This window comes from Trichechus manatus, unplaced genomic scaffold, assembly GCF_000243295.1.
Source record: "Trichechus manatus latirostris isolate Lorelei unplaced genomic scaffold, TriManLat1.0 scaffold00189, whole genome shotgun sequence".
Classification (NCBI taxonomy): Eukaryota; Metazoa; Chordata; class Mammalia; order Sirenia; family Trichechidae; genus Trichechus; species Trichechus manatus.
The window spans coordinates 4,012,377-4,038,546 of record NW_004444125.1 but is presented as its reverse complement, the minus strand read 5'-3'; the positions used below and the strand labels follow the sequence as shown (position 1 = coordinate 4,038,546).

The following is a 26,170-nucleotide window of genomic DNA, read 5'->3' as shown; positions in this document are numbered from 1 at the left end:
TTTTGAGTTGCTGTTGTCAATTTGATCTCATATAGATAATTTGTTTTTTTTACTTTAAATGAAGGTTTACAGAACAGATAGTTTCTCATTAAACGGTTAGTATACATATTGCCCTATGACTTGAAATGTTCTTTTTAATGATAAATGCAACTATACACATGGACCTTGCCAGATGGAATACACAGGAATCAAATCTGCTACATCTGTGGAAAGAGACAATGGAAAAGCTCAATATCAATCAGAAAAAGGCCAGGGGCCAACTGTGGAACAGACCATCAGTTGCTCATATGCAAGTTCAACTTGAAGCTGAAGAAAATTAAAACAAGCCCACGAGAGCCAAAGTACGACCTTGAGTATATCCCATCTGAACTTAGAGACCATCTCAAGAATAGATTTGACTCATTGAACACTAATGACCAAAGACCAGATGAGTTGTGGGATGACATCAGGGACATCATACATGAAGAAAGCAAAAGGTCATTAAAAAGACAAGAAAAAAAGAATAGACCAAAATGGATGTCACAGGAGACTTTGATAATTGCTCTTGAACGTAGAGTAGCTAAAGCAAATGGAAGAAATTATGAAGTAACAGAGCTGAACAGAAGATTTCAAAGGGTGGCTCTCGAAGACGAAGTAAAGTATTATCATGAAATGTGGAAGGACCTGGAGTTAGAAAACCAAAAGGGAAGAACATGCTTGACATTTCTCAGGCTGAAAGAACTGAAGAAAAAATTCACGCCTCGAGTTGCAATATTGAAAGATTCTATGGGCAAAATACTGAACAACACAGGAAGCATTAAAAGAAAGTGAAAGGAATACACAGAGTCACTGTATCAAAAAGAATTTGTCAACATTCAGGCATTCCAGGAGGGAGCATATGATCAAGAACCAATGGTATTGAAGGAAGAAGTCCAAGCTGCAATTAAGGCATTGATGAAAAACAAGGCTTCAGGAATTGACAGAATACCAATTGAAATGTTTCTACAAATGGATGCAATGCTGGGAGCTCTCACTCGTCTATGCCAAGAAATTTGGAGGACAGCTGCCTGGTCAGCCAACTGAAAGAGATCCGTATTTGTGACCATTCTAAAGAAAGGTGATACAACAGAATGCAGAATTATCAAACAATATCAGTGATATCACACCCAAGTAAAATTTTGCTAAAGATAATTAAAAAATGGTTGCAGCAGTACATTGACAGGGAACTGCCAGAAATTCAAGCCGGATTTAGAAGAGGACGTGGTATGAGGGATATCATTGCTGAGGTCAGATAGATCTTGGCTAAAAGAAGAGTATATCAGAAAGATGTTTTCCTGTGTTTTATTGAGTATGCAGTGGCTTTTGACTGTGTGTATCATAACAAATTATGGATAACATTGCGAAGAATGGGAATTCCAGAACACTTATTTGTGCTCATGCGGAACCTGTTCCTAACTAAAAGGCAGTTGTTCAAATAGAACAAGGAGATAATGCATGGTTTAAAATTAGGAAAGCATCAGGATCATATCCTTTCGCCATATTTATTCAGTCTTTATGCTGACAAGCTACCACCTGAGAGAATGCCTTCGGAAACCATATATCCGACAAGAATCTAATAACCAAAATATATGTATAACTTCAACAACTTAACAACAAAGAGACAAATAATACAGTCATAAAATGGGCAAAGGACTTGAATAGACGTTTCACCAAAGGGGGCATTCAAATGGCCTCCAAACATATAGCGTCATTAGCCATCAGAGAGTTGCAGATCAAAACCACGATGAAATACCATTTCACTCCCACTAGAATGGCTATGATTAAAAAAAAAGAAAATAAATATTGATGAAGATGTGGGTAAATTGGAACCCTTATCCATTGTTGGTGGGAATGCAAAATGGTACAGCCAGTGTGGAAAACAATGTGGCGGTTCCTCAAAAAACTAAAAATAGAACTACCATATGACCTAGCGATTCCAACCCTAGGTATAAACCCAAAAAAGACTTGAAAGCAGAGGCTCAAAAAGAGACTTCTACACCAATGTTTATTGCAGCACTATTCACAATAGCCAAAATGTGGAAACGGCATAAATGCCCATCAGCAGATTAATGGATAAACAAAATGTGGTACATACACATAGTGGAATAGTACTCAGCCAGTAGGAGAAATGAAGTTTTGATACATGCTACAGTATGGATGGAGCTTGAAGACATTAAAATGAGTAAAATAAGCCAGTCACAAAAGGACAAATACTGTATGACCTCACCTATACAAAAAGACAAGAAAAGGCAAGCGTATAGAGTCTAAAGTTTATTAGTGGTTACCAGGGGCAAGAGGGAGGGGGGAAAGACAGGTTAATGGTGATAGAAGGAGCGCATTGATTAAGGGTATTGCACAGCCAGTTATTGTAATTGCTGTTAATAAGTTGTACACCTGTAAAGAATTGGCCAAGGTTGTGTGATAGATATATTTACCACAACAAAGAGTAACTGCTAAGGCTGCTTATGTACAACCACACACCTCATGGGATTTAGTTCCTTGGTTTGGAGGTTTAGGGTCATGCTTTCATGGGACATCCCAGTTCATTGACCTAATAACATGTTTAGTGCCTCTGTTCTACCTCCTAGTTCATTGCGTAGTGCCTGGGGTCTTGAAAGCTTACGAGTGGCCATCCAAGGCACAATAATTGGCCTTTATTCAACTGGAGCAACAGAGGAAGAAGGAGAATCAGGAATAGGAGGAGGGTATGGAATGTGTGGCTAATAGCTTCCATGAACAACTGCCTTGTTTGCCATGAGACCAAAACTGGATGGTGCCTGGCTACCATTACTTAACATTTTGATCAAAGATTCCATAGAACAACCCTGATCATAGAGGGGAAAATGTAGAACACAATTTTCTGGAGCCGTGGAGTGTAGATGAACCTCTGAAACTATTTCCCTGAGATAATCTTTAAACTTTAAAACCAAAAATATCCCCTGAAGTCATATTAAAACCCAACAATAATTTAGATTAACTAGTAAAAAAAAAAAGGCCTGCCTTGGGCATTGTGCTATTTTTAAAAACTATATGGGATCAGATTGACAACAGTAACTCGAAAGATTAGATAGGAATCTTAGGGGGCAGTGAGTTTATGCCAATGAGGGAGGAACAACTCAGAAAAGGAGAGTGAGAATGGTTGTACAACTTGAAGAATATAATCATTGCCACTAAATTGTACATGTAGAAACTGTTGAATTGGTGTATGTTTTGCTGGGTATTTTCTCAACAACAACAAAATAAATAAAGTTTAGGAAAAAAAATCTATATGCTATGCAAATAATCCCAGAAAACCCATTGCCATCGAGTTGACTTCAACTCATAGCAACCCTATAGGACAGAGGAGACCTGCACTATAGAGTTTCCAAGGAGTGGCTGATGGATTCGAACCGCTGACCTTTTGGTTAGCAGTTGAGCTCTTAACACTGTGCCAGTAATCCAGAAGCTAGACTATATGAAGAAAAATGTAGCATCAGGATTAGAGGAAGACTCATTGACAACCTGTGATATGCAGATGACAGCCTTGTTACTGAAAGGGAAGAGGATTTGAAGCATTTACTGATGAAGATCAAACACTACAACCTTCAGTATGGATTATACCTCAAAATAAAACAAAAATCCTAACAACTGGACCACTAAGCAACATCATGATAAATGGAGAAAAGATTGAAATTGTCAAAGATTTCATTTTACTTGGATCCGCAATCAACAAACATCAGTCAAGAAATCAAACGACGTATTGCATTGGGCAAATCTGTTGCAAAAGACCTCTTTAAAGTGTTAAAAAGCAAAGGTGTCAGGACTAAGGACTAAGGTGCCCCTGACCCATGCCATGGTATTTTCTTTTTTGTTTATTGTTATAGTTTAAGTGAAAGTTCACATTTCAAGTTAGTCTCTCGTACAAAAATTTATATATACATTGTTATGTGACCCTAATTGCTCTCCCTATACTGTGACAGCACATTCTTCCTTTCCACCCGATTTTCCATGTCCATTCAGCCAGCCCCTGACCCTCTCTGCCTTCTTATTTCACCTCCGGACAGGACCTGCCCATTTAGTCTCATGTATCTACTTGAGCTAAGCAGCACACTCTTCACGAGTATCATTTTATGTCCTGCAGTCCAGTCCAATCTTTGTCTGAAGCGTTGGCCTCGGAAATTGTTTTAGTTCTGGTCTGATAGAGAATCCGGAGGCCATGATTTCCGGGGTTCCCTCCATTCTCAGTCAGACCATTAAGTCTGGTCTTTTTACTGGAATTTGAGTTCTGCACCCCACCTTCTCCTGCTCCATCAGGGACTCTCTGTTGTGTTCCATGTCAGGGCGATCATTGGTGGTACCCAGGCGCAAGCCGTGGTATTTTCAGTCGCCTTGTATACATGCGAAAGCGGGACAGTGAATAAGGAAGACTGAAGAAGAATTGATGCCTTTGAATTATGATGTTGGCGAGGAATAGTGAATATACCATGGACTACAGGAAGAATTAAGATGTCTGTCTTGGAGGAAGTATAGCCAGACTGCTCCTTAGAAGCGAGAATCTCAGGACTTTGTCTCACGTACTTTGGACATGCTATCAGGAGGGACCAGTCCCTAGCACAGGACATCATGCTTGGTAGAGGGTCAGTGAAAAAGAGGAAGACCCTCGGTGAGATGGATTGACACAGTGCCTGCAACAGTGGTCTCAAACATAGCAATGATTGTGAGGATGGCCCAGGACTGGGCATTGTTTCGTTCTGTTGTACATAGGGTTGCTATGAGTTGGAACCGACTTAATGACACCTAACAACAACATTATGGACTTGAATGCGTCTGTGGAAAAAAAGAGATCTCTGCCCTCACAGAGCTTACTGTCTGCTAAGGGGAGTTGTAATAAACGAAAAATATAAGTAAATTAGTATGTGGAAAGGTGATACTGCCTTTATGAAAAGAACAGAGCCAGATAAAGAGGATTGGAAATGCCAGGGCTGGGGGATAGAGGGCAGTGGTGGACTGCAATTTATTTTTTTTAACATTTTATTTGGAAGTATTTTCAAACTTACAGAACATTTGTAAGAAGAGGAAGAGAGCAAAGAATATATTCCCTTTAGCCAGATCTACCTATTGCTAATATTTTACCTCATTTACTTTTCCATTTGCTCTCCCTTTCTGCATACACATAATTTTTCTTCCTGAACCATTTGAGGTAAGTTGAATATATGTGGCCCTTTACCCCTAAATATGTCCTTAAGTGTATAGTACTTAATAATAAGGATATTCTCTTACATAATCATAGGACAGTTACCAGCTTCAATAAATTTGACATAGATGTAATACTTTTATCTACTTTCCATATTCCAATTTTTATCATTTGACCCGATAATGTCTCTTGTAGCATTTTCCCCCTCCAGAACAGGATCCAGTCTAGGATCAAATATTGCATTTAACTGTCAGTCGTCTTTATTCTCCTCTAATCCAGAACATTTTCACAGCCTTTTTTTTTTTCTGTTTTTTTTTTTTTGGTCTTTTCATAAAGTTAACATTTTTTGGTAAGGATATGGTTTCTTTTCTTAAAAAAGAATATTCCTAATTTTGTGTTTGTCTCACGTTTCCTAGTGACTAGATTGAGGCTATGCATTCTCACCTAGAATACTGCATCAGTGATGCTGTGTCCTTCTCAAGGTATCATATCTGTAGGCACACGATATCCAGCTGCTCCTCACTGGTGATGTGAATTTTGATCACCTGATCAAAATATTATCCTCACTGTATAATTGTTGTTTTTTCTTAGCAATTAATGAACAGTCTGTGGAGAGACATTTTTAAGATCATGCCAATATCCTACCCTCCATCAAAAATGTCTCCTAGATTCAGCATCCATTGATGATCCTTTCCTGATCCTATCCTTACCATGATGGCTGCAGAGTGATTTTCCAGCTGTAACACTCTCTCCACATTTCCGGTTGACACTCAGTATTCTGCTATAAGCAGGAGCTCTGACTTGTCTCTCTCTGTCTCATTTATTTGTTTATTATTGGCATAGTTTATGAATTTTCTCTATTTTAAAGGTTTATGGTCCATTACTGTACTCAATTATTTTGGTAATAAATTTTTTCAGATTTGGCCATTGGGAGCCCCTTCAAGCTGCCTGACGTTGTGGATTGCCATTTTAGGTGGTATTATACCTCACTGAGAAAGGACGTGATCAAGCACTTCCAGGAGATGAAGGAGGTAGCCCTGTTGATATCTAGGGACCAAAGGTTCCAAGCATTAGAAATAGTTAATGCAAAGGCCTTAAGACCAGAAGTTTGCTCATTTTGTTTGAGGAACAGCAAGGAGGCCTGTGTGGCTGGAGCATTGTGAATAAAATGGCCTGAAAGCCATTATAAAGACTTTTGCTTTTACTCTGAATAAGCAGAGCAGTGACATGATGTGACTCAGGTTTTAAAAGGGATTTTCTTGCTGCTGTGTTTGGAATAGACAATAAGGGAGCAAGAATGGAAACAAGCAGTCCAGTTACAAGGCTAATGCAGTAATCCAGGTGAGAGATGATGGTGGATGTGGATTAGAACAGAGAGGTGAATTAGTGGAAGTAGTAAGAAGGGGTCGGATTCTGAATATATGTTTAAGGGGAAGGCAACAGAATTTCCTCTTTAGATGTGGAGTATGAGAGAAAAGGAGGACTTTAGATGACGCTAAAGTTTTGGTCTGAGCAATAAGGAGATGGGGTTACCATCAACTGAGTTAAGAAAGACTTGTTAGGTGCCGTCCAGTTGGTTCCAATTCATAGCGACCTCATTGTATAACTGAATGAAACGTTGCTCTGTTCTGTGCCATCCCCACAGTCATTGCTATGTTTGAGCCCACTGTTGAAGCCACTGTGTCATTCCATCTCGTTGAGGGTCCTCCTCTTTTTTGCTGACCCTCCACTTTACCAAGCATGATGTCCTTCTTCAGGGATTGGTCCCTCTTGATAACATGTGCAAAGTAAGCTTACTTCTAAGGAACATCCTGGGTGTACTTCTTCCAAGACACGTTTATTTGTTCTTCTGGCAGTCCGTGGTATATTCAGATTTCTTCGCCACCACCATAATTCAAATGCATCAATTTCTCTTCTTATTCATGGTCCAGCTTTCACATGCGTATGAGGTGACTGAAAATACCATGGCTTGATTCAGTGCACATTAGTCCTCAGAGTGACATCTTTGCTTTTTAACACTTTAAAGAGATCTTTTTCAGGAGATAGGCCCAATGCAATCCCTTGTTTAATTTCTTGACTGCTGCTTCCATTGGCTTTGATTGTGGATCCATGTAAAATGAAATCCTGACAACTTCAGTTTCTTTGCCACTTATCATGATGTTGCTTATTGGTCTAGTTGTGAAGATTTTTGTTTTATGTTGAGATGTAATCCATACTGAAGGCTATGGTCTTTGATCTTCATTAATAAGTGCATCAAGTCCTCTTCATTTTCAGCAGGGAAGGTTGTGTCATCTGCATGCAGGTTGTTAATGAGTCTTCCTCCAATCCTGATGCCACATTCCTCCGCATATAGTGCAGCTTCTCAGATTATTTACTCAGCATACATATTGAGTAAGCATGGTGAAAGGGTACACCTTTTCTCCAGAATTGTGAGTGAGTAAATCTCGGTTATTTTAAGCCACCCAGTTTGGAGTAGTTTGTTACAGCAGCCATGGGAAACTAATACATTGTCCTTGACACTTGAGGCTTTTTAGTATGAAAACCTGTATACCTGTGTTCTTCATTTTGTGGAAACTTCCATCTATTACTTCTGTTAGGTTCCCTTCCCACCTTTTTCTGTGTCCTCTTTCTGGAATTCGTTTGGTAGGACGTTAGTTTTCCTGGGTCGGTTTTCTAATTTTCTCTCCTCCTGCTCATCTTTGTGCTTTCAATTGGATTTCCTCCACTCACACTTCCAATCCTTTTACTGATTTTTTTTTTTAATTTAAGAAATTATATTTTTAATTTTCAAGAATTCTTTGTTTTGAGTTATTTTTATATCCTGTTCTTTATTAATGTAATATTTTCTTATATTTCTAAGCAAATTATTTATAATTTCTTCTGCTCTTTCCATTACCTTTTCCTCTAAGTTTAATTTTCATATTTGTTTTGCTCTCTCTCTTCCATGTTAGAGGCTTTACTCAAATTTGTGACATTGTGTTGTTTCTTATTTTTGTTTAAGTCATACATTATGTTTGTAATTTGGAAGCACTCTTTGTGTGGGCTGAACCTGTCAACATGTGGTCTTCTGCCTTCACTGTAGATTGATTAGCTGCAAGTCAGCTTTTTCGTCAAGGACCCCAAATGTCAATATGGTAAGCCATGGTCAGGCTTGTTTTAGGAAGATTATGAAGATATTTACCAATGGCACATCTAGAAATGCCATTTACAGTAATGGTGAATTCCTACATGCTGAGGTGTCACCCATGATCCCTCAGGCCACTCATATAAAAGGCTACGATCCAGCTATGAAGATTGTTAACCAGTGAAGTAATTGTGTCTGTTTTAGTAGGATTTGTTATATTGGCAAATATATATATCAATTGGAGGGCTCCGGAAAACATGCAGCTTTCTCTCCTAAAATTAATAATTAATTTTGTCCTATGGGAAGTCTTCCAGGTATATTGACCCTCATTAGACAGAGGAAGACTATATTGTGGTTTGCTGTAAAAGAGCTCTCTTAGATTTACTGAAGATGGGTTATGTTTCTCTTTCAAGATCATCTTATTGTTTTGAAGTAATTTTTCAGAGAGAAAAGGAAGCATCTTTACCTCACAGTAAAAATCTGAAACCACATATTTTGTTGTAATCTGTAGGGAAACTAACTAGAAGCACTCACAGGGTACTTTCCCTAACAGAATGTACATCTTTCATGTGTTAATTGTATTCCACCTGTGTAAACTGTATTCCAGGGAACTTTTGCATAAAGGTTGTACAAAGTTGAAAATAAAGAAAAGGTTTTTCCTTTCAAAAAGATACGTGAAATCTCATTAAGAATAGCAAAGAATTGTTTTAAGATCAGTTTGCTTTGATATAATGGTGGCAAATGTGCATTTTTAGTAATAGTTCTTAATTATTACTCTATTTTATGTTGTAAACGTTAGAATGAGTGTTAGAACTAAACTTTGAATTATAATATTTTTATTGTAATTTTATATGTAAGAAAACATTTACCATTTTGACATTCTTTACATGTACAATTCAGTGGCATTAATTATGTTTATCATGTTGTTCAACCATTACTGTTATCCATTTCAAGGTTTTTCCATCATCCTTAACAGAAGCTCAGTGTCTTGCTTTAACTTAATGCAAACTTTTGCTGTATGCATTTGAAAAGCATCAATTAATTCTATCAATGAAAAATGTTAACCTATATTTACTGAACAACTTTCAAGGACCATTAAGGTAAATGAGTGTTTGAGTTGCTGACTAAGATTTGAACTGGTATTAGAGTATAATTCCTAATTCCATTGTATATCATTTCCAGATACCGTGGAGCATTTTCACTTAAATTGGATGAATTATTGACTTTTTTCTATGCCCAATACTCTTGAGATTTGGCATAGATGTCGTTAGGCTAGCACAAATGCAGTCCAGTCCTGTTGGGGAGGATATAGAGCCTTCCTGAGGAAGCTGTCCCCTCTCTGACCTCTGTAGAAGCTGATGCCTCAGAAGTTCAGTCAGGCGGTGGTAAGACTGAGCAGCTAAAGGCGCAGTGGTTAAGAGATTGGCTGCTAACCAAAAGGTTGGAAGTTCGAATCCACCAGCTGCTCCTTGGAAACCCTATGGGGCAGTTCTGCTCTGTCCAGTAGGGTTGCTATGAATCGGAATCGACTCGCTGACAATGGGATTTTTGATTTTGGGCTTGGAAGAAGTACAGCCAGAATGATCCTTAAAGGCACAAATGGCGAGACTTCATCTCACGTGCTTTGGACATGTTATCAGGAGGGACCAGTTCCTGAAGAAGGACATCGTGCTTGGTAAACTGGAGGGTCAGTGAAAAAGAGGAAGACCCTCAATGAGATGGATTGACACGGTGGCTGCAACAGTGGGCTGAAGCATAACAACGATTGTGAGGATGATGCAGGACTGGGCAGTCTTCTGTTCTGTTGCACATAGGGTCACTATGAGTCGGAACTGACTCGAGGGCATCTAAGGACAGCAACAACAAGCTTGTGACATCACCAGAAGGGATGCTACCCTTGTGAAGCTGGCCTGCCTGGAATCAGTGGGAGGAGGAACACCCCTTCAGAGAACTGTAAGGAAAAGATGACCATAAGATGTATCTTTGATACATCTTTCCTTTTTCCTGAACTGAGAAAGAGGACAGATCCTTACCTATTATCTAGGCTGATACTGGGCCTTCAACACTTCCTTCAGTCGTTTGGGCCTAATCTTTTGCCTATGAGTTAGCTTGTTGTTATCCCAAGATTTAATCTCTATCTAATAGGCCCAGCCAAGTTGACATACAACCTTAACCATTGCAGGACATTTTCAGTTTATAAACTGTGCATACTTATGACTAAATAAGCTGTGTTAGTCATCTAGTGCTGCTGTAACAGAAATGCCACAAGTGGATGGCTTTAACAAAGAGAAGTTTATTCTCTCACAGTTCAGTAGAGTAGAAGTCCGAACTCAGGGCTCTGGCTCCAGGGGAAGGCTTTCTCTCTCTGTTGGCTCTGGAGGAAAGTCCTTGTCATCAGTCTTTCCATGGTCTGGGAGCGTCTTAGCAGAGGAACCTCAGGTCCAAAGGATGTGCTCTGCTCCCAGCACTGCTTTCTTGTGGTATGAGGTCCCCCGTCTCTGTTCACTTCTTTTATATCTCAAAAGAGATTGGCTTAAGACACTCTAATCTGTAGATCTGATCAACATAACTGCCACTAATCCATCTCATTACATCATAGTGATAGGATTTATAACACATAGGGAAATCACATCAGATAACAAAATGGTAGACAATCATACAGTACTGGGAATTATGACCTAGCCAAGTTGACAGATATTTTTTGGGGGTCACGATTCAGTCCATGATATAAGCTGAATAGACTTTGTGTTTCCAGTCTGGTCCTAAGGGAATAAAACATAGTCTTAGGGGGAGAAGAGTTAAACTAGGATCATTTCTAAATCTGTGCTTTGACTGCTAGCAACCGTATCTTTGAACGCTGTCTGGTTTCTTTCGCACGTTCACTAAGATACGTCTTAACAATGTTGGCAGTCAGATAAAAAGATAAACTGTGTGCTTAATTTTCTTGTTTCCAACTTGTGTAGTTAGGAATCACCCTGCCATACTGTAGCAAGTGGGCCCAACTAGTAAGCGAATATAGAAAATAGCAGCGATTCTGGTTTTTTGAAGGTTTTGTAAACATAACAAGTATCATTTTTTATTACATTATTTTGTCATAACATATAGGTATCATTGCTGCATCCAGAAAAATAGAAGCATCTATAATAAGTTATCTGAATGGTGAAGTTCATTTTTTTATGTATTTTTTATTTTTTAGATTTTTTTTAAAGTATCTAATGAAACAGATTGCACACAAACCACACCTGAACATTGTATTCCTTACCTTATAGCCACACCCCAAATTGCTTCTTAACTTCCTTCCTAAAAAAATGACTAATAATATTAATAAATTCAGAAAAAATATATATCAAAAATACTGTGTGTAAACACCAAAATGTATGCAGCATAAACAGTCCCAGTATGTATATTTATTTTCCTGTACTCTTCAAGAAAACATGGTTGTGCTTCATTTTCAAAAGTTGACTCTCATAAACTTCAAATGAGAATGTGCGCTATGTGAAAATGTTCTCTTAGAGTAGAGTGACTTGGCCAGCCTGGAAGTTCTTTCTTTAATGAGACAGTAACATAAGGAAATTTTTTATCATATGTACAGATTGGGAAGCCTTCTCTGCACAGCTGTGTTTATAAAATTGGGTATACTTTCTTGAACTCTGTGTTGTTGTTTTTTTAACCAGTAGGTTTCTACATGAAGAATAAAAGCAATTTTTATTATTGTGACTTCTGCTGTCACATTCGGACTGTTTATTTTATTGAAATTATCATTATGATATCTAGGAAACTTACAGACTTCATTCATAGGTAGTAACTAAAGCAAGAGAGGAAAATCGGTCCCATCAGCCAAGTATTAGTTGTAGAAAACCGTCTTTGGTCTTCTTATATTTTTTCGAGGCAATGATGCATTCAGAGCACATAATAGAACTTCCTTATTGTTTCGGTCCATTCCCATGATTTCAGAGTGCACTTTAATTCTAAATTTGTTATTGATATAGATCAACCAAATGTAACTATGTGGTTGCTCATGTATTTTTAGAGTTTCCTTTGCATGCAATTTTGTTTAACATGGGTCACAGTAATGGATCATTTATAAAAATAATGGATTGTTTCCTGTTTCTGCCAAATGATTTGATCAGTCTGAAGTTCCTGTGTACTGTGGGTTACATAATGAGTATGGAATCTGTGTGGTATGTTTTTTGGTTTGACAGTAGCTGTATTAACCATTTATATTCCCTAAATCTTTGAGGACATGTTAATAAGCACAAAAAAGCCCCCTTTTTTGAAGTGAGTAAACTTGAAGCTAAAATGAACAGAGTTACCATAAAGGTCTAAATTACCAGACTTCTTGGAAAGCAGATTGTTTTGTTAGTCATTAATTATTCTGGCTAACTGTAGATTAGCCAGGGGCAAAAAACACATTTATTTCCAACTTTGCCATTTAAATGTTTCTAATGTGTTTTAGCATACTTTTCTGCATTCATAAAGAGTGCAGTGGAACATAGTTTAGCTTATTTTCCTAATGAAGAATCTTGTTGTTCATAGCACCTAAAAGTCCTAGTCCTGAATATTTTCTCTTAACCTATAGTAGTAGTATAAATGCAGAAGGTTTAGGAGATCAGGATTAAATGTACTGACCTCACATTATTCCCTGGAGTTTTTTTTTTGTTGTTGTTGTTGTTGTTGTACTTTAGATGAAGGTTTACAGAACAAATAGTTTCTCATTAAACAGTTAGTACACATATTGTTTTATGGTATTAGTTAACAACCCCATGACATGTCAACACTTTCCTTTCTCGACCTTGGGTTCCCTATTACCACCTTTCCTGTCCCCTCCTGCTTTCTAGTCCTTGTCCCTGGGCTGTTGTGCCCCATTAGTCTCGTTTTGTTTTATGGGGCTGTCTAATCTTTGGCGGAAGGGTGAACCTTGGAAATGACTTCATTACTGAGCTAAAGGGTGTCTGGGGGCCATACTCTCGAGGTTTCTCCAGTCTCTGTCAGGCCAGTAGGTCTGGTCTTTTTTTTGTGAGTTAGAATTTTGTTCTACCTTTTTCTCCAGCTCTGTCCAGGACCCTCTGTTGTGATCCCTGTCATAGCAGTCAGTGGTGGTAGCCGGGCATCATGTAGTTGTACTGGACTCAGTCTGGTAGAGGCCGTGGTAGATGTGGTCCATTAGTTCTTTGGACTAATCTTTCCTTATATCTTCTTTTCTTCATTCTCCCTTATTTTTGAAGGGATGAGACCAGTGGAGTTTCTTAGATAGCCGCTCACAGGCTTTTAAGACCCCAGAGGCTACTCACCAAGGTAGAATGTAGACCATTGTCTTTATCAACTGTGTTATGCCAGTTGAGCTAGATGTTCCCCAAGACCGTGGTCCCCACAGCCCTCCACCCAGCAATTTGGTCCTTCAGGGAGTTTGGATGTATCTGTGGAGCCTCCCTGAAAATATTTTTTAATAAATTCCCGACAACAGTTTGTTTGGCTCTTTGCTATTATTGTCTAAAAGTTGCCTGGAGAAGAAAACATGATTGAGAGCTGAACAATTGAATTTCATTTAGTAGAGATTGGATTATTTGGTGACATGTAATTTTCCAGGGAGTACAAATGGGACATAGTTGAAGAACCTGGAAATAAGCAAAAATAACTGTGTCGTTTCAGAATTAAAAGCCCAAAGAACATATGAGCCTAGAGTATCTCACTTGAAGCTTGCTGACTCCTTTTTAATCATGATTCCAACAAGCGAATTTCTAAGGAGAATCAGAATTTAGACATATTCCTTGTCAGCACATACAAATCTAGCTAATGTTTTGTCATGGCCTAGGATTCCATTATATGGATATAGCGTAACTTATGTAATCAGTCTTAATTATGGACACTCATTTCCAGTCGTTTGCTATTTTGAATAATTCTGTTTTCTAGTTTTCTCAACTGCATTTATTAGACAGGCTTTTTTCTTCCATTGATACCTTTATCATAAATTTCATTCCCATGAGTGTTAAGGTCTGTTTCTATACTCTCATTTTTGTTCCACTGAGCTGCGTGATCTTTTTCTGGTACCAAGCAGTTTTAATTAGTGTAGCTTCATAATATGTGTAATTCTTAGCAGAGCTCATCTCCCTCGTTTCTCTTCTTTTTACAGAATTCCTTGGTTATCCTAGCTTTTTATTTTTCCACATGAACACTAATATAATTTGTCAAATTTCAAAATAAGAATCATCTTTTATTATTTTAATTGCTATTGCATTGCTAGGTTAATTTAGTAGAAGAATTTTTATCTCCTTTGTAATAGAAGAACAAAGAAATATCCCTTTGTGTTTCAAAGTTTTTTCAGATAAGTGCGGCACATTTCTTTTTACAAGTATATCTAGCTTTTATTTTTATAAGTGGTTTTAAAAACATTTTTAATTTAAGCTGTAAGTAATGGTAATTTTGCCCTTTCTTTTCCAGTATTTACAACTCATGCTTTTTTAATCTTATCTAATTTCCTTTTTTAGTGCTTGGAGGACAATATTAACAATGCAACAACCATAGTAATCCTATCAAAGCAAAAGTCAGATCATGTCACTTCTGTTTTCAAAACCCTTCAAAGGTTTCCCAGCTCACTCAGGGTAAAAAGCAAAGCCGTGTGAGACCCTATGTCGTCTGTTCCCCCAATACCTTTGCGATCACAACTTGAGCTGCGCTCTCCTTCACGCGCTCTGCTCAAGCGATACTCTTCTCCTTCCTCTTACTCAAACACTCCAAATTAAGTTTCTACCTTAAAGCCTTGGCACTTGCTGTTCCCTCCACTGGAAACACTCTTTTTCCAAATATCTTCAGCTCACTCGCTAACTGCCTTTGCTTAACTATCACCTTTCAATGCAGCCTTTCCAAACACTCGGTTTGAAATTCTACCACCACCTTCAGCAGTTCTTAGTCCTCTTTCGTTGTTTTATTTTTCCACCATACGACTTGTGACTTACTAACATTATATATTATTATTATCAATTATCATTTATTATTTCAACTATTATATGATTGTTATTTATTGATTGTTTATTATGTGACTTATTAACATCATACATGTTTTACTGGATTATTATTATATTTACTCAGTAATATTTATCATTTTTTGTCAGTTTTAAGAATTATTTTTATCTTACCCAAAAGATGGTAAGAAAGAAGAGAAAAAGAAAAATGAGAGAAGGGAGAATGGAACAAATAGTGCAAAATGAGATTTTAGATTTAAACCCCAAAACAACAGCACCAAAAACGCCAAACCCACTGCTGTTGAGTCAGTTCCGACTCATAGCAACCCTATAGAACAGAGGAGAACTGCCCTATAGCGTTTCCCAGCGGCACCTGTGGATTCGAACTGCCAACCTTATGGTTAGCAGCCGTAGCTCTTAACTACTATGCCACCAGGGTTTCCAAAGCAATAGCAGTTACTTTAAATGAAAATGTACTAAATCATATTAGTTAAAAGATACAGAGTATCACATTCGGTAGAGAAAAAATCGAACTATATTCTTTTTTAGAGAGATATCTCTAAAACATAAGGATATGGAAAGGTAGAAAGTAAAAGAATAGGAAAAGTTTTACCATGTGAATTCTAACCAAAAGAAAACTGGTTAGGTATATTAATATTAAACAAATAAACCCCGAGGAAAAAATCATTACTAGAGATGAAGAGAGTTACTTAATAATTACAAAAAGATTAATAGTATCAGGAATGAAAGAAGTAACAGCACTACTGGTGGTTTAGAAATTGAACTATAATAGCAGGGTATTATAAATAACTTTATGCCAGTAAATTTGGAAACTTAAATGAGTTGGATAAATCCCTAGAAAAAGGTAACATCAAGACACATTAAAAAAGAAATAGAAACTGTGAATGGTCCTATAGCCATTGAAGAAATTGAATCAATCAATAGTCAAAAGTCTTTCTAAAAATAAAACTCCAGGCCTAGATGGCTTCACTGGTGAGTTCTACTAAACATTGAGAGAATAGATAATTCTAATATTATACAAAGCCTTCTAGTTTGTGTCAGGGCTCTCTAATCTGTTCTACTGACCTGCTTTGCTAACTCTCCACCGAGAGCACATATGTCTTATTTACTAAAGGTTTGTAATATAATACGACATTGGTAGAGCAAGTTAAATCCCATCTTTTTGTTCTTCAAGAATGCCTTAGGTATTTTTGGCTTTCTACATTTCCATATACATTTTGAATTTGCTTGTTAAGTTCACAAACAACTTGTTGAGATTCTGATTGGGGTTTTACTATATTTATAAATTAATTTGGGGAGAAATAATGTCTTTGCAATACTGCATTTTCTACTCCATAAACATGGGATAAAATCAAACCCATTGCCATCGAGTCAATTCCAAGTTATAGAGACCCTATGGGACAAAGTAGAACTGCCCCATAGGGTTTCCAAGGCTGTAATCTTCATGGAAGCAGACTGCTACATCTTTCTTCCATGGAGTGGCTGGTGGGTTTCAACTGCTGACGTTTAGGTTAGCGGCCAAGGACTTCACCACTGCACCACTAGGGTTCCTTGAATGTGGTATAGTTCTCCCTTTATTGTAAATTTTCTTCATTGTCTCTTAAAAAAGTTTTATACATTTTGCCTATGGTCATTCTACACAACTTACGTCAGATGGTTAGCTTCTCATTTTTTATGCTAAATAGGATATTTTTTAAATTTCATTTTCTAAATGGTTGTTGCTGACATATAAAAATACAAATTATATTTACATGTTGATTTTCTGTCCAGCAAACTTGCTATACTCTCTTGTTCTAAAATTTGTCTGTAGATTCTTTTGGGTTTTCTAAGTACACATTTATCATCCACAGATATAAATGTGTTTCTTCCTTTTAGATCCTGTATCTTTTGTTTCTTTTCCTTAGTGAGGTGGCCAAAATGTCAAGGACAACACATGGTAGAAATAATCTACCCCTGTTTGAAATCTAGTAAGCCTTGTTAAGTCCAACAGAACATCATGTACCACTTAAAGGAACAAAAGGACTTATGATATTAGAATTACCTACAAGATAAGGGAAGAATTCTAAATTTGAAGGTGAAAAGTCAGTGGTTAATTTTAGCACCACTCCATTACTGAGAGATTTTTCTTCAGTTTTACCTTGTAGACTCTTAAAGCATGCTGCTTAGTATCCAAGTGAAATGCCAGACTCCCATATCGTACAGTTAACATCAAGCAGTGTAATAAAATTTACCTGCTATGTGAGTCCCAGACACCCAGGAAGGTGGCTTTCCTTTCAAAAACAGAGGAGAAAAGTCCAATACTTAATAAATGCGGCATTCTTTAAGAGTTCCTGTTGCTCTGCATCTTCTTTAACCCTTAGTATTCTCAGACTTTTTAATTTTTGCCAATCTGAAGGACATATGTCACATCGATAAAAGAAATAGCAGTCACATTTGACTCTGAGCCATTGGCAGCAGTTCTGAAGAATGCCTTTGGACAAAAAGGCAAAAATGAAGTAGTGGCATACCTACTGTACATTGACTGTGAGAGTATGGAGACTTCTGTTACAAAGCCCTGGAGGCATCAGAAAGCTATTTTAGATTCATTGCTTGTGCTTCCTGCAGCTGAAGAGAACTATAGTTCTGATGCTGGTGCTCTATACTCTGCTTACCTTGTGTCCCCTCATCATGGCGATTACTACAGAGTCGGGAGTGCTGTATCCCTGTGCTGCGCTAGAACGGGAAAAGGGAGATGGCCAAATATCATTCCTTCTCTTTGTTTGAATGCAGTGAGTTGAATCTCATTCTTAAAGTGGCATCTGGAGAGGATGACTCGTTTATTGTCTTTTCTTGTCCAGTCAGACTTCACGGAGATTCCATAACTTTTCTGTTAATCTTTGAATATAACCTTTGGACAAACCCATTGCCATCCAGGCAGCTAGCTTCAATTTGAGGATTATGGATCATCCCTGACACTCTGGGGCCCACAGTGATCTGCATCACAAAAACCTGTGACTGCCTCATACATAAGGCCTTTAGCACAGTCTGTCCAGCATCTCTTCTTCTGCTTTGTACCTGAGAAGATGCCAGTGTCAGAATCTCCCTTCTGTATTCTTCCAGAAATCCTGGATTCACTTGAAGAGCAATGTTGCCAATCCAGCGTTTTAAAATCTTTTGAAAAGATGTGGCTCCCAGCTCCCAAAAAATGTCTTTAACTCATCAGCAGGGCTAAACAGGTAACTAGGGAGCAATACGTTCTTCCTTACGTGGTAAAGGAGAAACAATGGAGGTGAAATGATTCTGTGACCATAAAAGAAATAGCTAAAATATCTCACCTTGTTTGTTGGGGAAAAGGAAAAGTCTATGGAAATGGCTGAGCACTTAACTGACAGATATGACCAAGGAAAAACAAGAAGATACGACTAGAATGAAAAAAGTTCTTCATAGTTTTCATTCTCAAGTTCTTCCTGATAGTGAAAGTGGCATGAAGACAAAATTACAGCTGATAGCTGATCAACTCAACATTTGGGCAGTGCTGTCAAATAGGTTATTATGAAAAAAGTAATATCAACAGCACATGGAAAAGAGTCTGAGTCCACAAAAACCCACCTTTATTTTCGGGGTCTACTGGCAAAAGTGCACTCAGTTCTTCCAGAAGGAGGTGGATAAATACATAAGGGAAAAGGGAAAGCAAATCAGTGATCTCTGAAATCAAAGGAAAGGATTCATAACTGAAGTTAAACACAACTGAAAACACTGTAGAGCAGATAAGAGGTTAATGTTTCTAATTTATAAAGAAACATTTTGAATGAAAAAATATCTTCATGATTTTGGGCTAGAGAGGAGTTTCTTAAGCAAGACACACACAAAAAAAAATAGCTATAAAGAAAAAAACTTAAATTCCACTGCATCAAATTTAAGAACTTGTCTTCATTAAGAAAAATATAGTAAGAATAAGAGATGAAAAGACAAGCCACAGATTGCATCATGACAAAAAATTGGTATCTAAAATATATAACAACTCCTACAAATCAGCAAGAAAAAAGACAGGCAACCTAATAGAAAAATGTGCAAGAGACTTGAATAAGCATCTCAGAGGATATAGAAAATACCCAGTCAGCATATAAAAGAATCAACCTCATTAGACATCAGTGAACACAAAGCCACAGACACCACTATACACAAAATTGTCCAAAATTTAACAGTTTGCCAATATCAAGTGTTGTGACAATATATAGTAACATGAACTAGCATATGTTGCCAGTCAGAGTGTAAACTGGTACGACTACTTTGAAAAACTATTTGACATTATCTGCTAAAGCTGAACATATGTCTGCTTGTCTTAGTCATCTAGTGCTGCTGTAACAGAAATACTACCAACAGGTGGTTTTAAGAGCAGAAATTTATTTTCTTACAGTTTAGGAGGCTAAGAAGTCCAAATTCAGGGCACCAACTCTAGGGAAAGCCTCCCTTTATCTGTCCACTCGGGGGGGAAATTCTTGTCTCAGCTTCTATAGCCCCCATATTTCTAGGTTCCTTGGTGATTTCCACATGACATCTGTCTTTACCCCATTTGTGCTCACTTCTGTGTCTAATTTTACTGTTTTTACAACTCAGAATGATTAGATATAAGAAACACACCCACACTGATAATGACCTCATTAACATAACAAAGAAAATCCTATTACCGAAAGGGATGACACCCACAAGTATAGGGGTTAGGATTCCAACACATATTTTGGGGGGACAAAAATCATTCCATGTCACTAACCTGTCACCTGGTATTTCCACTTTGAGGTGATGTATCCAGCAGAAATACATACACACCTACACCACGAGACGTCTACAAAAATGTTCATAAGCAGCATATATGTCATATCCCTGAGCTGATAACAAACGAAATATCAGTAAAGTAGATAAACTGTGGAATGTGCATGCAATGGAAAACTGTATAGCAAAGATAGTAATAGCTATTGCTGCATGCATCAACATAGATGAATCGTATAAACATAATGTTGAGTGAAAGAAGTAAAACACAGAAGCATACTGTGTGATTCCATTTAGATCTAGTTCATTAAGAGGCAAAAATACACATAGCATTAAGGGATGTTAAGTGTTAATGTAAAGCAAAATCAGGATAGAGGTCACCTAAGATGTGAACAGAAGTTGTGATTGGGAAGATGTATGTGCAGGGCTTCTGCACTGCTTTGTTTCTTGACCCACATGGCTGTTCATTTTATAATTATTTGTTAAATGGTACATTTCTGCTTTATATGCTTTTCTGTATGTATGTTATACTTCATTTAAAAGAGGGTTTAAAAAGAAGTCAGTGTGTTCATTTTCATTAACTATTTTACAGTCTGTTAACATTGAATATATTCCATTCCATTCATGTTATTCTCTTATCAATAGAGATTGTGCCTAACTTTTGCCTTTTCTGATCCCCACAGAAATTATTTTTATATGTTAATTTTAAAAATACTAATATGGTAAATAATGATAAGTTTAAAATGATATTAGTGATTCTCTTTTTCCTGAACTATTATTAAAATATATTTTAATAATAATCTGATGAATTGAGTTGAAATAATATTTTTGTCTTTAAACATTTGCCCAGGTAGTACAGATTTCCAACTCCTCTTGTCCCTGGGCTACACTTTATTAATGTCAAATCCTTACTGATAAAAGAAATTTATTTGGTCTTGTTAAAGATTATTGTTGGCTGGTAAGAGTAAAGGATAGAAGAACTTTTAAAAAGTTAAATATTTCAGATGTAATCAGTAAAAAAAAAATGTTGAATGGAAATGGAATCCCTTAGTGGTACAAACTGTTAACACAGTTAGCTGCTAACCCAAAGACTGAAGGTTCAAATCCACCCAGAGATGCTTCAAAGGAAAGCCTGGTGATCTACTTCTGAAAAATTGGCCTTTGAAAACCCTGCGGAGCACGGTTCTCCTCTGACTCACATGGGGGCTCCATGAGTCGAAATTGACTTGACAGCAGCTGGTTACTCATGTGTGGCTCTGCTGTCTTGTAGTGTCATTAGTCAGTCAAGTTGGTATAACCACTTGACTAAACATGTTATATTAGTTCCTACCTCAGCAGTCCTTCAAAGGGATTGTGAATTGTTACCACAGATGGCTAGGAATTATCTAGAATCTGGTTCCTCCTCACCTTGAAAGTTAACCACAACAACTCAACAAGTCTGGGTCCATCCTTATATCCTACCCAGGTTGACTGTGGGCTGAGAGTGCAATAGGTGATGGTGCTCTATCTGAATAGATCTCTAGTCTTATTCTAAGACCCAGCCATGCATCGTAGTACATGGAAGAAACCATCAAGTAATGGGCTACCGCTTAGGCAAGCCTCTCATCAAAGTATGTTTCTTTGTTGTAGGTAATCCGCTGCTTGATGCTCTTTCCAACAATTGAGCGAATGTCACAGTCACCCAGCGGTAGGATTGCAACCCCATTACTGTGCTGGTTTCGATTTGCTCTCTATGCTATTAGCTACTTACTGTTGAAACCATTGCCTGAGAAAATCAAGTTCTTGATAACCAGAATGGTCTTTCAAGTGAAAAACATACCGAATGAGTGTTTGTGCATGAGTTTATTGAATCCATTCTGCCTTGGTAAGCATATTTTAAAATGTATTTGTTTTTTCTTATATCAGAAAATGTTTTGAGAATAACCTTAGGGAGTGGATGAATATCAAGCAAGCAATTATTTGTTGTTTTTTTCTCAAAAAAGTTTAAAACTAGGAATGAATAAAATGAAAATACAGTGAGGGGAGTTTTGTATAACAGATAGAAAACTCCCATGAGGCTTTAATTTTACCTTATGCTTCTGATTCTCCACTCTAGCTGTAGGATTGTGAGAAATAATTCTCCTGTATCCATAGTATATTTAGTATATTTCTTCACTGGGGCCTTTACAGGAATCTAGGATGTGTCCTGATAGTTTAGTGGGAGAACTTTGCAAAAGACAGCCCAAGAAAACCAGGCCCAGTGTTCCCGTAGAGTGAACAATTGTGCTTTTATTGTCCTCCTTTAAATGTTTTTGGGAGGGTTTAAATTACAAAAGTAATAAATAACCATCATGGTAATATAGTAGTATAATAATGGGTGCTTCATTGATTACATTTTCTGAATGTGCCAAGAATGTTCTCACTACTTTCCTTTTTGGAGTCAACCATCATTTTAAAATGTAATCTGTCTTTTTAGATGATATTACTTTATACTGTATTTATAAATGATTTTCATAATAAAATAATCCTAGTTTCTTAATCTACAAAATGGGGATAATAATAACCCACACCTCAACACATTGTTCTGATGATTAAATGCAATGATATATGCATTTAATTTATAACAAGCCTCTAATAAATGATAACCCTTGCTGTAGCAGCTAATATTTAGTGATGCTCAGTACAAACCAGACACTGTTCTAAGCTTTTACCTGTGGTCCTCAGAAGAACTCATGTGGTTTAGATACTGTTACTATCCCCATTTTACACATGAGATGAGAGAAGTTGCGTGATTTGACCAAAGTCACACTGCTAGTAAGTGGTGTTCAAACCCTGGTACTCTGCCACTGTGTTAAGCTTCCTTTCACCATAAACTGCTGCTCCTGTCTTTTTGCCCCAGTTAATGATAAAGGCAAGACACTTGAATAAAATTTACCATGCTCACCTGTATTGCGATACTAAGATCATGTCGATAGTGAGTCCCCCAAAACAAGTCACAACTGCCTGCAGGGTTGTACAGCTACAGATCGTATGGGAGGTGTTTTTTCAAATATGTGGCAAGAATTGGTCATTACCAATACAAGGATCAATATATCTTCTGTATTTGTGGATTTTTTCCTCCTCCATGCTCTCCCCAACCCCTATTCTTTATTAGAGTCTTAGCATAGTGGTGGAAGAAGGTGAAATAGGGAGAGCAGAAGCAGGGCTAAGGACAGTCACAGAAATTGCCAAGGTTGAAGTTGGCCATTTCCCCTAAAGACCGTCTGGTGCAACCTCTCATCCTCCCCTCATATTGCAGATAAGAAGGAGATGGCCTGGTAAGTGAAAATAGCACGGACTGAAAGTAAGAAACCCTCAATTCTCATTTTGTTTCTGCCCCAGACTCACTCTGTGACCTCAAGTTAGTCCCTTCCTCTTTCTCATTCTTAGTTGTTGATCAAATCAAGAGTTAGAGTTACCCTACATCTTCCCTTGCTGGAGTGGTGTCAGAAAAAGCCAACTAAAACAGAAGGTTTAAATAAGAGCCAGAGTCCCATAACGTCATAATGCCCAAAATGTTTCAGTTTCAGTTGAAAATCATAACATCATAATGCCCAAAATGTTTCAGTTTCAGCTGAATATCACTTATCATACCAAGAACCAAGAAAATCTCAACTTGAATGAAAAAAGATAGTCAATAGATGCCACACCAAAATGACAGAGATGTTAGAATGATCTAACAAAGATTTTAAAGCAGCCATTACAAAAATGCTTCGTTGAGCTTTTATAAACACATTTGAAACAACTGAAAAAATAGAAAGTCTCAGTAAAGAAATACAAGATTTAAAGAAAAGCCAAGTGGAAATTTTAGAACTAAAAAATACAATAAGTGAAATTAAAAAAAAAGACAAACTCAATGATTGGGCTTACCAACGAAGTAGAAGGGACAGAGGAAAGAATCAGTGATCTTGAAGATAGAAATTACCCAACAGAGAGAAAATAAACTGAAAAAAAGGGAACAGAGACTTAGGAACTTGTAGGACTATTAAAAAAAAAAAAAAAATCTAACATTTATGTCATCAGAATCTCAGAAGGAGAGGGCAGAGCTGAAAAGGTACTCAAAAAAAAGACTGGCTAAAAACTTCCCAAATTTGGCAAAAGACATAAACCTGCAGATTCAAGAAGCTGAGTGAACAAGACAGTGTGGGCATAGGACACATCCCCCTCTCTGAACCACAGCAGCTAGAGCCTTCCAGCCACATTGTTCTTGAGGAACCCTGGACTTCCTTACTCACATAACCATAGCAGAGTTATACTAGGTACAAAATAGACTCTGAACCAGATTGAACACTCAGTTACATTGCTTCATCTCTGTTCCAAACAACCAACTTCAAAAAAACCTTTGGAGAACAGCTTATTTGTTTCTGACATCCCTTCCTTCTTTCTGATCTTCTAATCTCTTCTTGGGTCTAGTTCTGGCTCTCTGATATCGAAGTAACCATTACCTCAGCGGTCTCTGCTTTTTTTCCCATCACCCACCCAGCTGAGTAACCTTGAGTAAAGGGAAAGGAAATGAGAATTACCTTTCTTTCTCTTTGGCTTCTTAGTTCATTCTCTACTTGGGTACTTAGTTCAGTTGTCTAGTAGTTACTTTAGTCTGGTCCTTAACTAAGCATTCCAAACATCCTAACCAGCTTTCTCCCACCTGCCCCTTCTGGATCCCCACTGCCACCTTTGCTTGCTCTTATAGTAACTTCACCGTAGCTGTCTTTGCCCAAGTTTGTCCTGACCATCCTTCAGACAATTTCTATGACCTTGCTTACTAGATGATGTCACTGTTCCTCTACTGCAAATGGGAGAAGGTCCAAGCTTCTTGTGAGAACAATGCTTATAATGTAAGACTCCAACCCTTGCAGATGATTGGTGGTGTCCTCCAGAGCTAATGCCCTGTGAATGGTGAACGTAGCCAATATTCATACCAGCTACTTGAGTTGGTGGCATGATTATCAGATTACATGAAAAGAGGGATTTTGAGGAAAAAGAAGACCAGGCCAGAGATCATACTCAGTGGGCACATCTGAGCCATCTGGATATTCCTTCTGCAGACCTTCTTCTCTGTAGCTTGACTGTCATCCAGACAATGACCTTTGACTTGCCGACGTGAGTCCTAGGAGGCCTTGTGGTTTTTACCCGTTATGTAATGTCTGTGATTCAGTAGAAATCTTACGGAAACAAATGGAGGAAGTTTGCCAGTCCAAATAGTGGATAATAAATCCTGCCCTATCTAGATAGCAACTGGTTTTCTGTATCCTTTAGCTTATACACAGATTTTTTGTTGTAGCAAGTTCTGAAAAATACAAAGAACCAAAATATTCAAATATTTCAAGTGCTGCTGTTTTCTTGGCAAGGAGGGCATGTCTCTTTCTGTAGGCTGGGGTTCTGTGGCATTAGCGTTCTTCTCCCAGTGTTAGTGAAACATCATTTACTATGCACCATTCAAAAAAGAGTAGTCCTAATTTAGTATACTTTATAAACTTTAACACAGTGCTCATCAATGCAATTTATGTAACTAATTGTTGTAAATGTTATTTTAAAAATATATATATGTAATTCTTTAATTTTAATTCTGGAATGTTTGCGACTACACATTTTATTTAAATAAATGTTCTTCCATTTCATGAGAAATGTGCTGTTCACAGAGACAGCTAAATTGGATTTTCTGATCAAAGCTAAAAGCAAATATATTTTAGCTCAGCAGTGTCACAGGTCAAAATAATTAACTTTTAAAAATATCCTAGGGTCTTTTTGTTAGTTAGACCAAATTGATGTGTTATCATTTCTTTCAGTTACCTAACTAGAAAAATATAGGACAGGAACATAGGGAATTTCTGGTAGATTATGTTACTTTGTTGAATATGTTCTTGTAGAAGAAACTTCCATAAACTTTCCTTTCCTTAATCAATATGGAAATAACTTTTTAAAACATTTACAATGATATAAAATTAACTAAACTATTTACTGAGCTGATACATTAGCTCCATTAAAGGATCACAGATTTCTTCCAGAATATTTCTAACTGAATCCCAGAATAATTTTTTGAATAAAACAAAACCAGACTCTCATGTTGCCTATTCTCTTATTTATGTGATCAGCTGTGAAAATCTATTTATA

At 37.4% G+C, this 26,170-nt stretch overlaps 1 protein-coding gene across 4 annotated transcripts in view; it reads left to right on the top strand.

Moving 5' to 3' along the window:
- Positions 1 to 26,170, top strand: part of LDAH (lipid droplet associated hydrolase) — a 155,955-nt gene that overhangs the window by 90,514 nt on the left and 39,271 nt on the right. For 2 of the 4 annotated variants that reach the window (XR_002825796.1, XM_023741765.1), the window contains one exon: positions 21,671 to 21,905. The exons of 1 other annotated variant lie outside the window; for it this stretch is intronic. Coding sequence is in view for 2 of the 3 variants with exons in the window: in XM_023741765.1 (XP_023597533.1) it covers positions 21,671 to 21,905 (235 nt within the window). In the remaining variant the exon portion in view is untranslated. Of the gene's footprint in view, positions 1 to 9,299; positions 9,957 to 21,670; positions 21,906 to 26,170 lie in introns of those variants that run through there. One more of the 4 variants, XM_023741768.1, reaches the window with a different exon arrangement.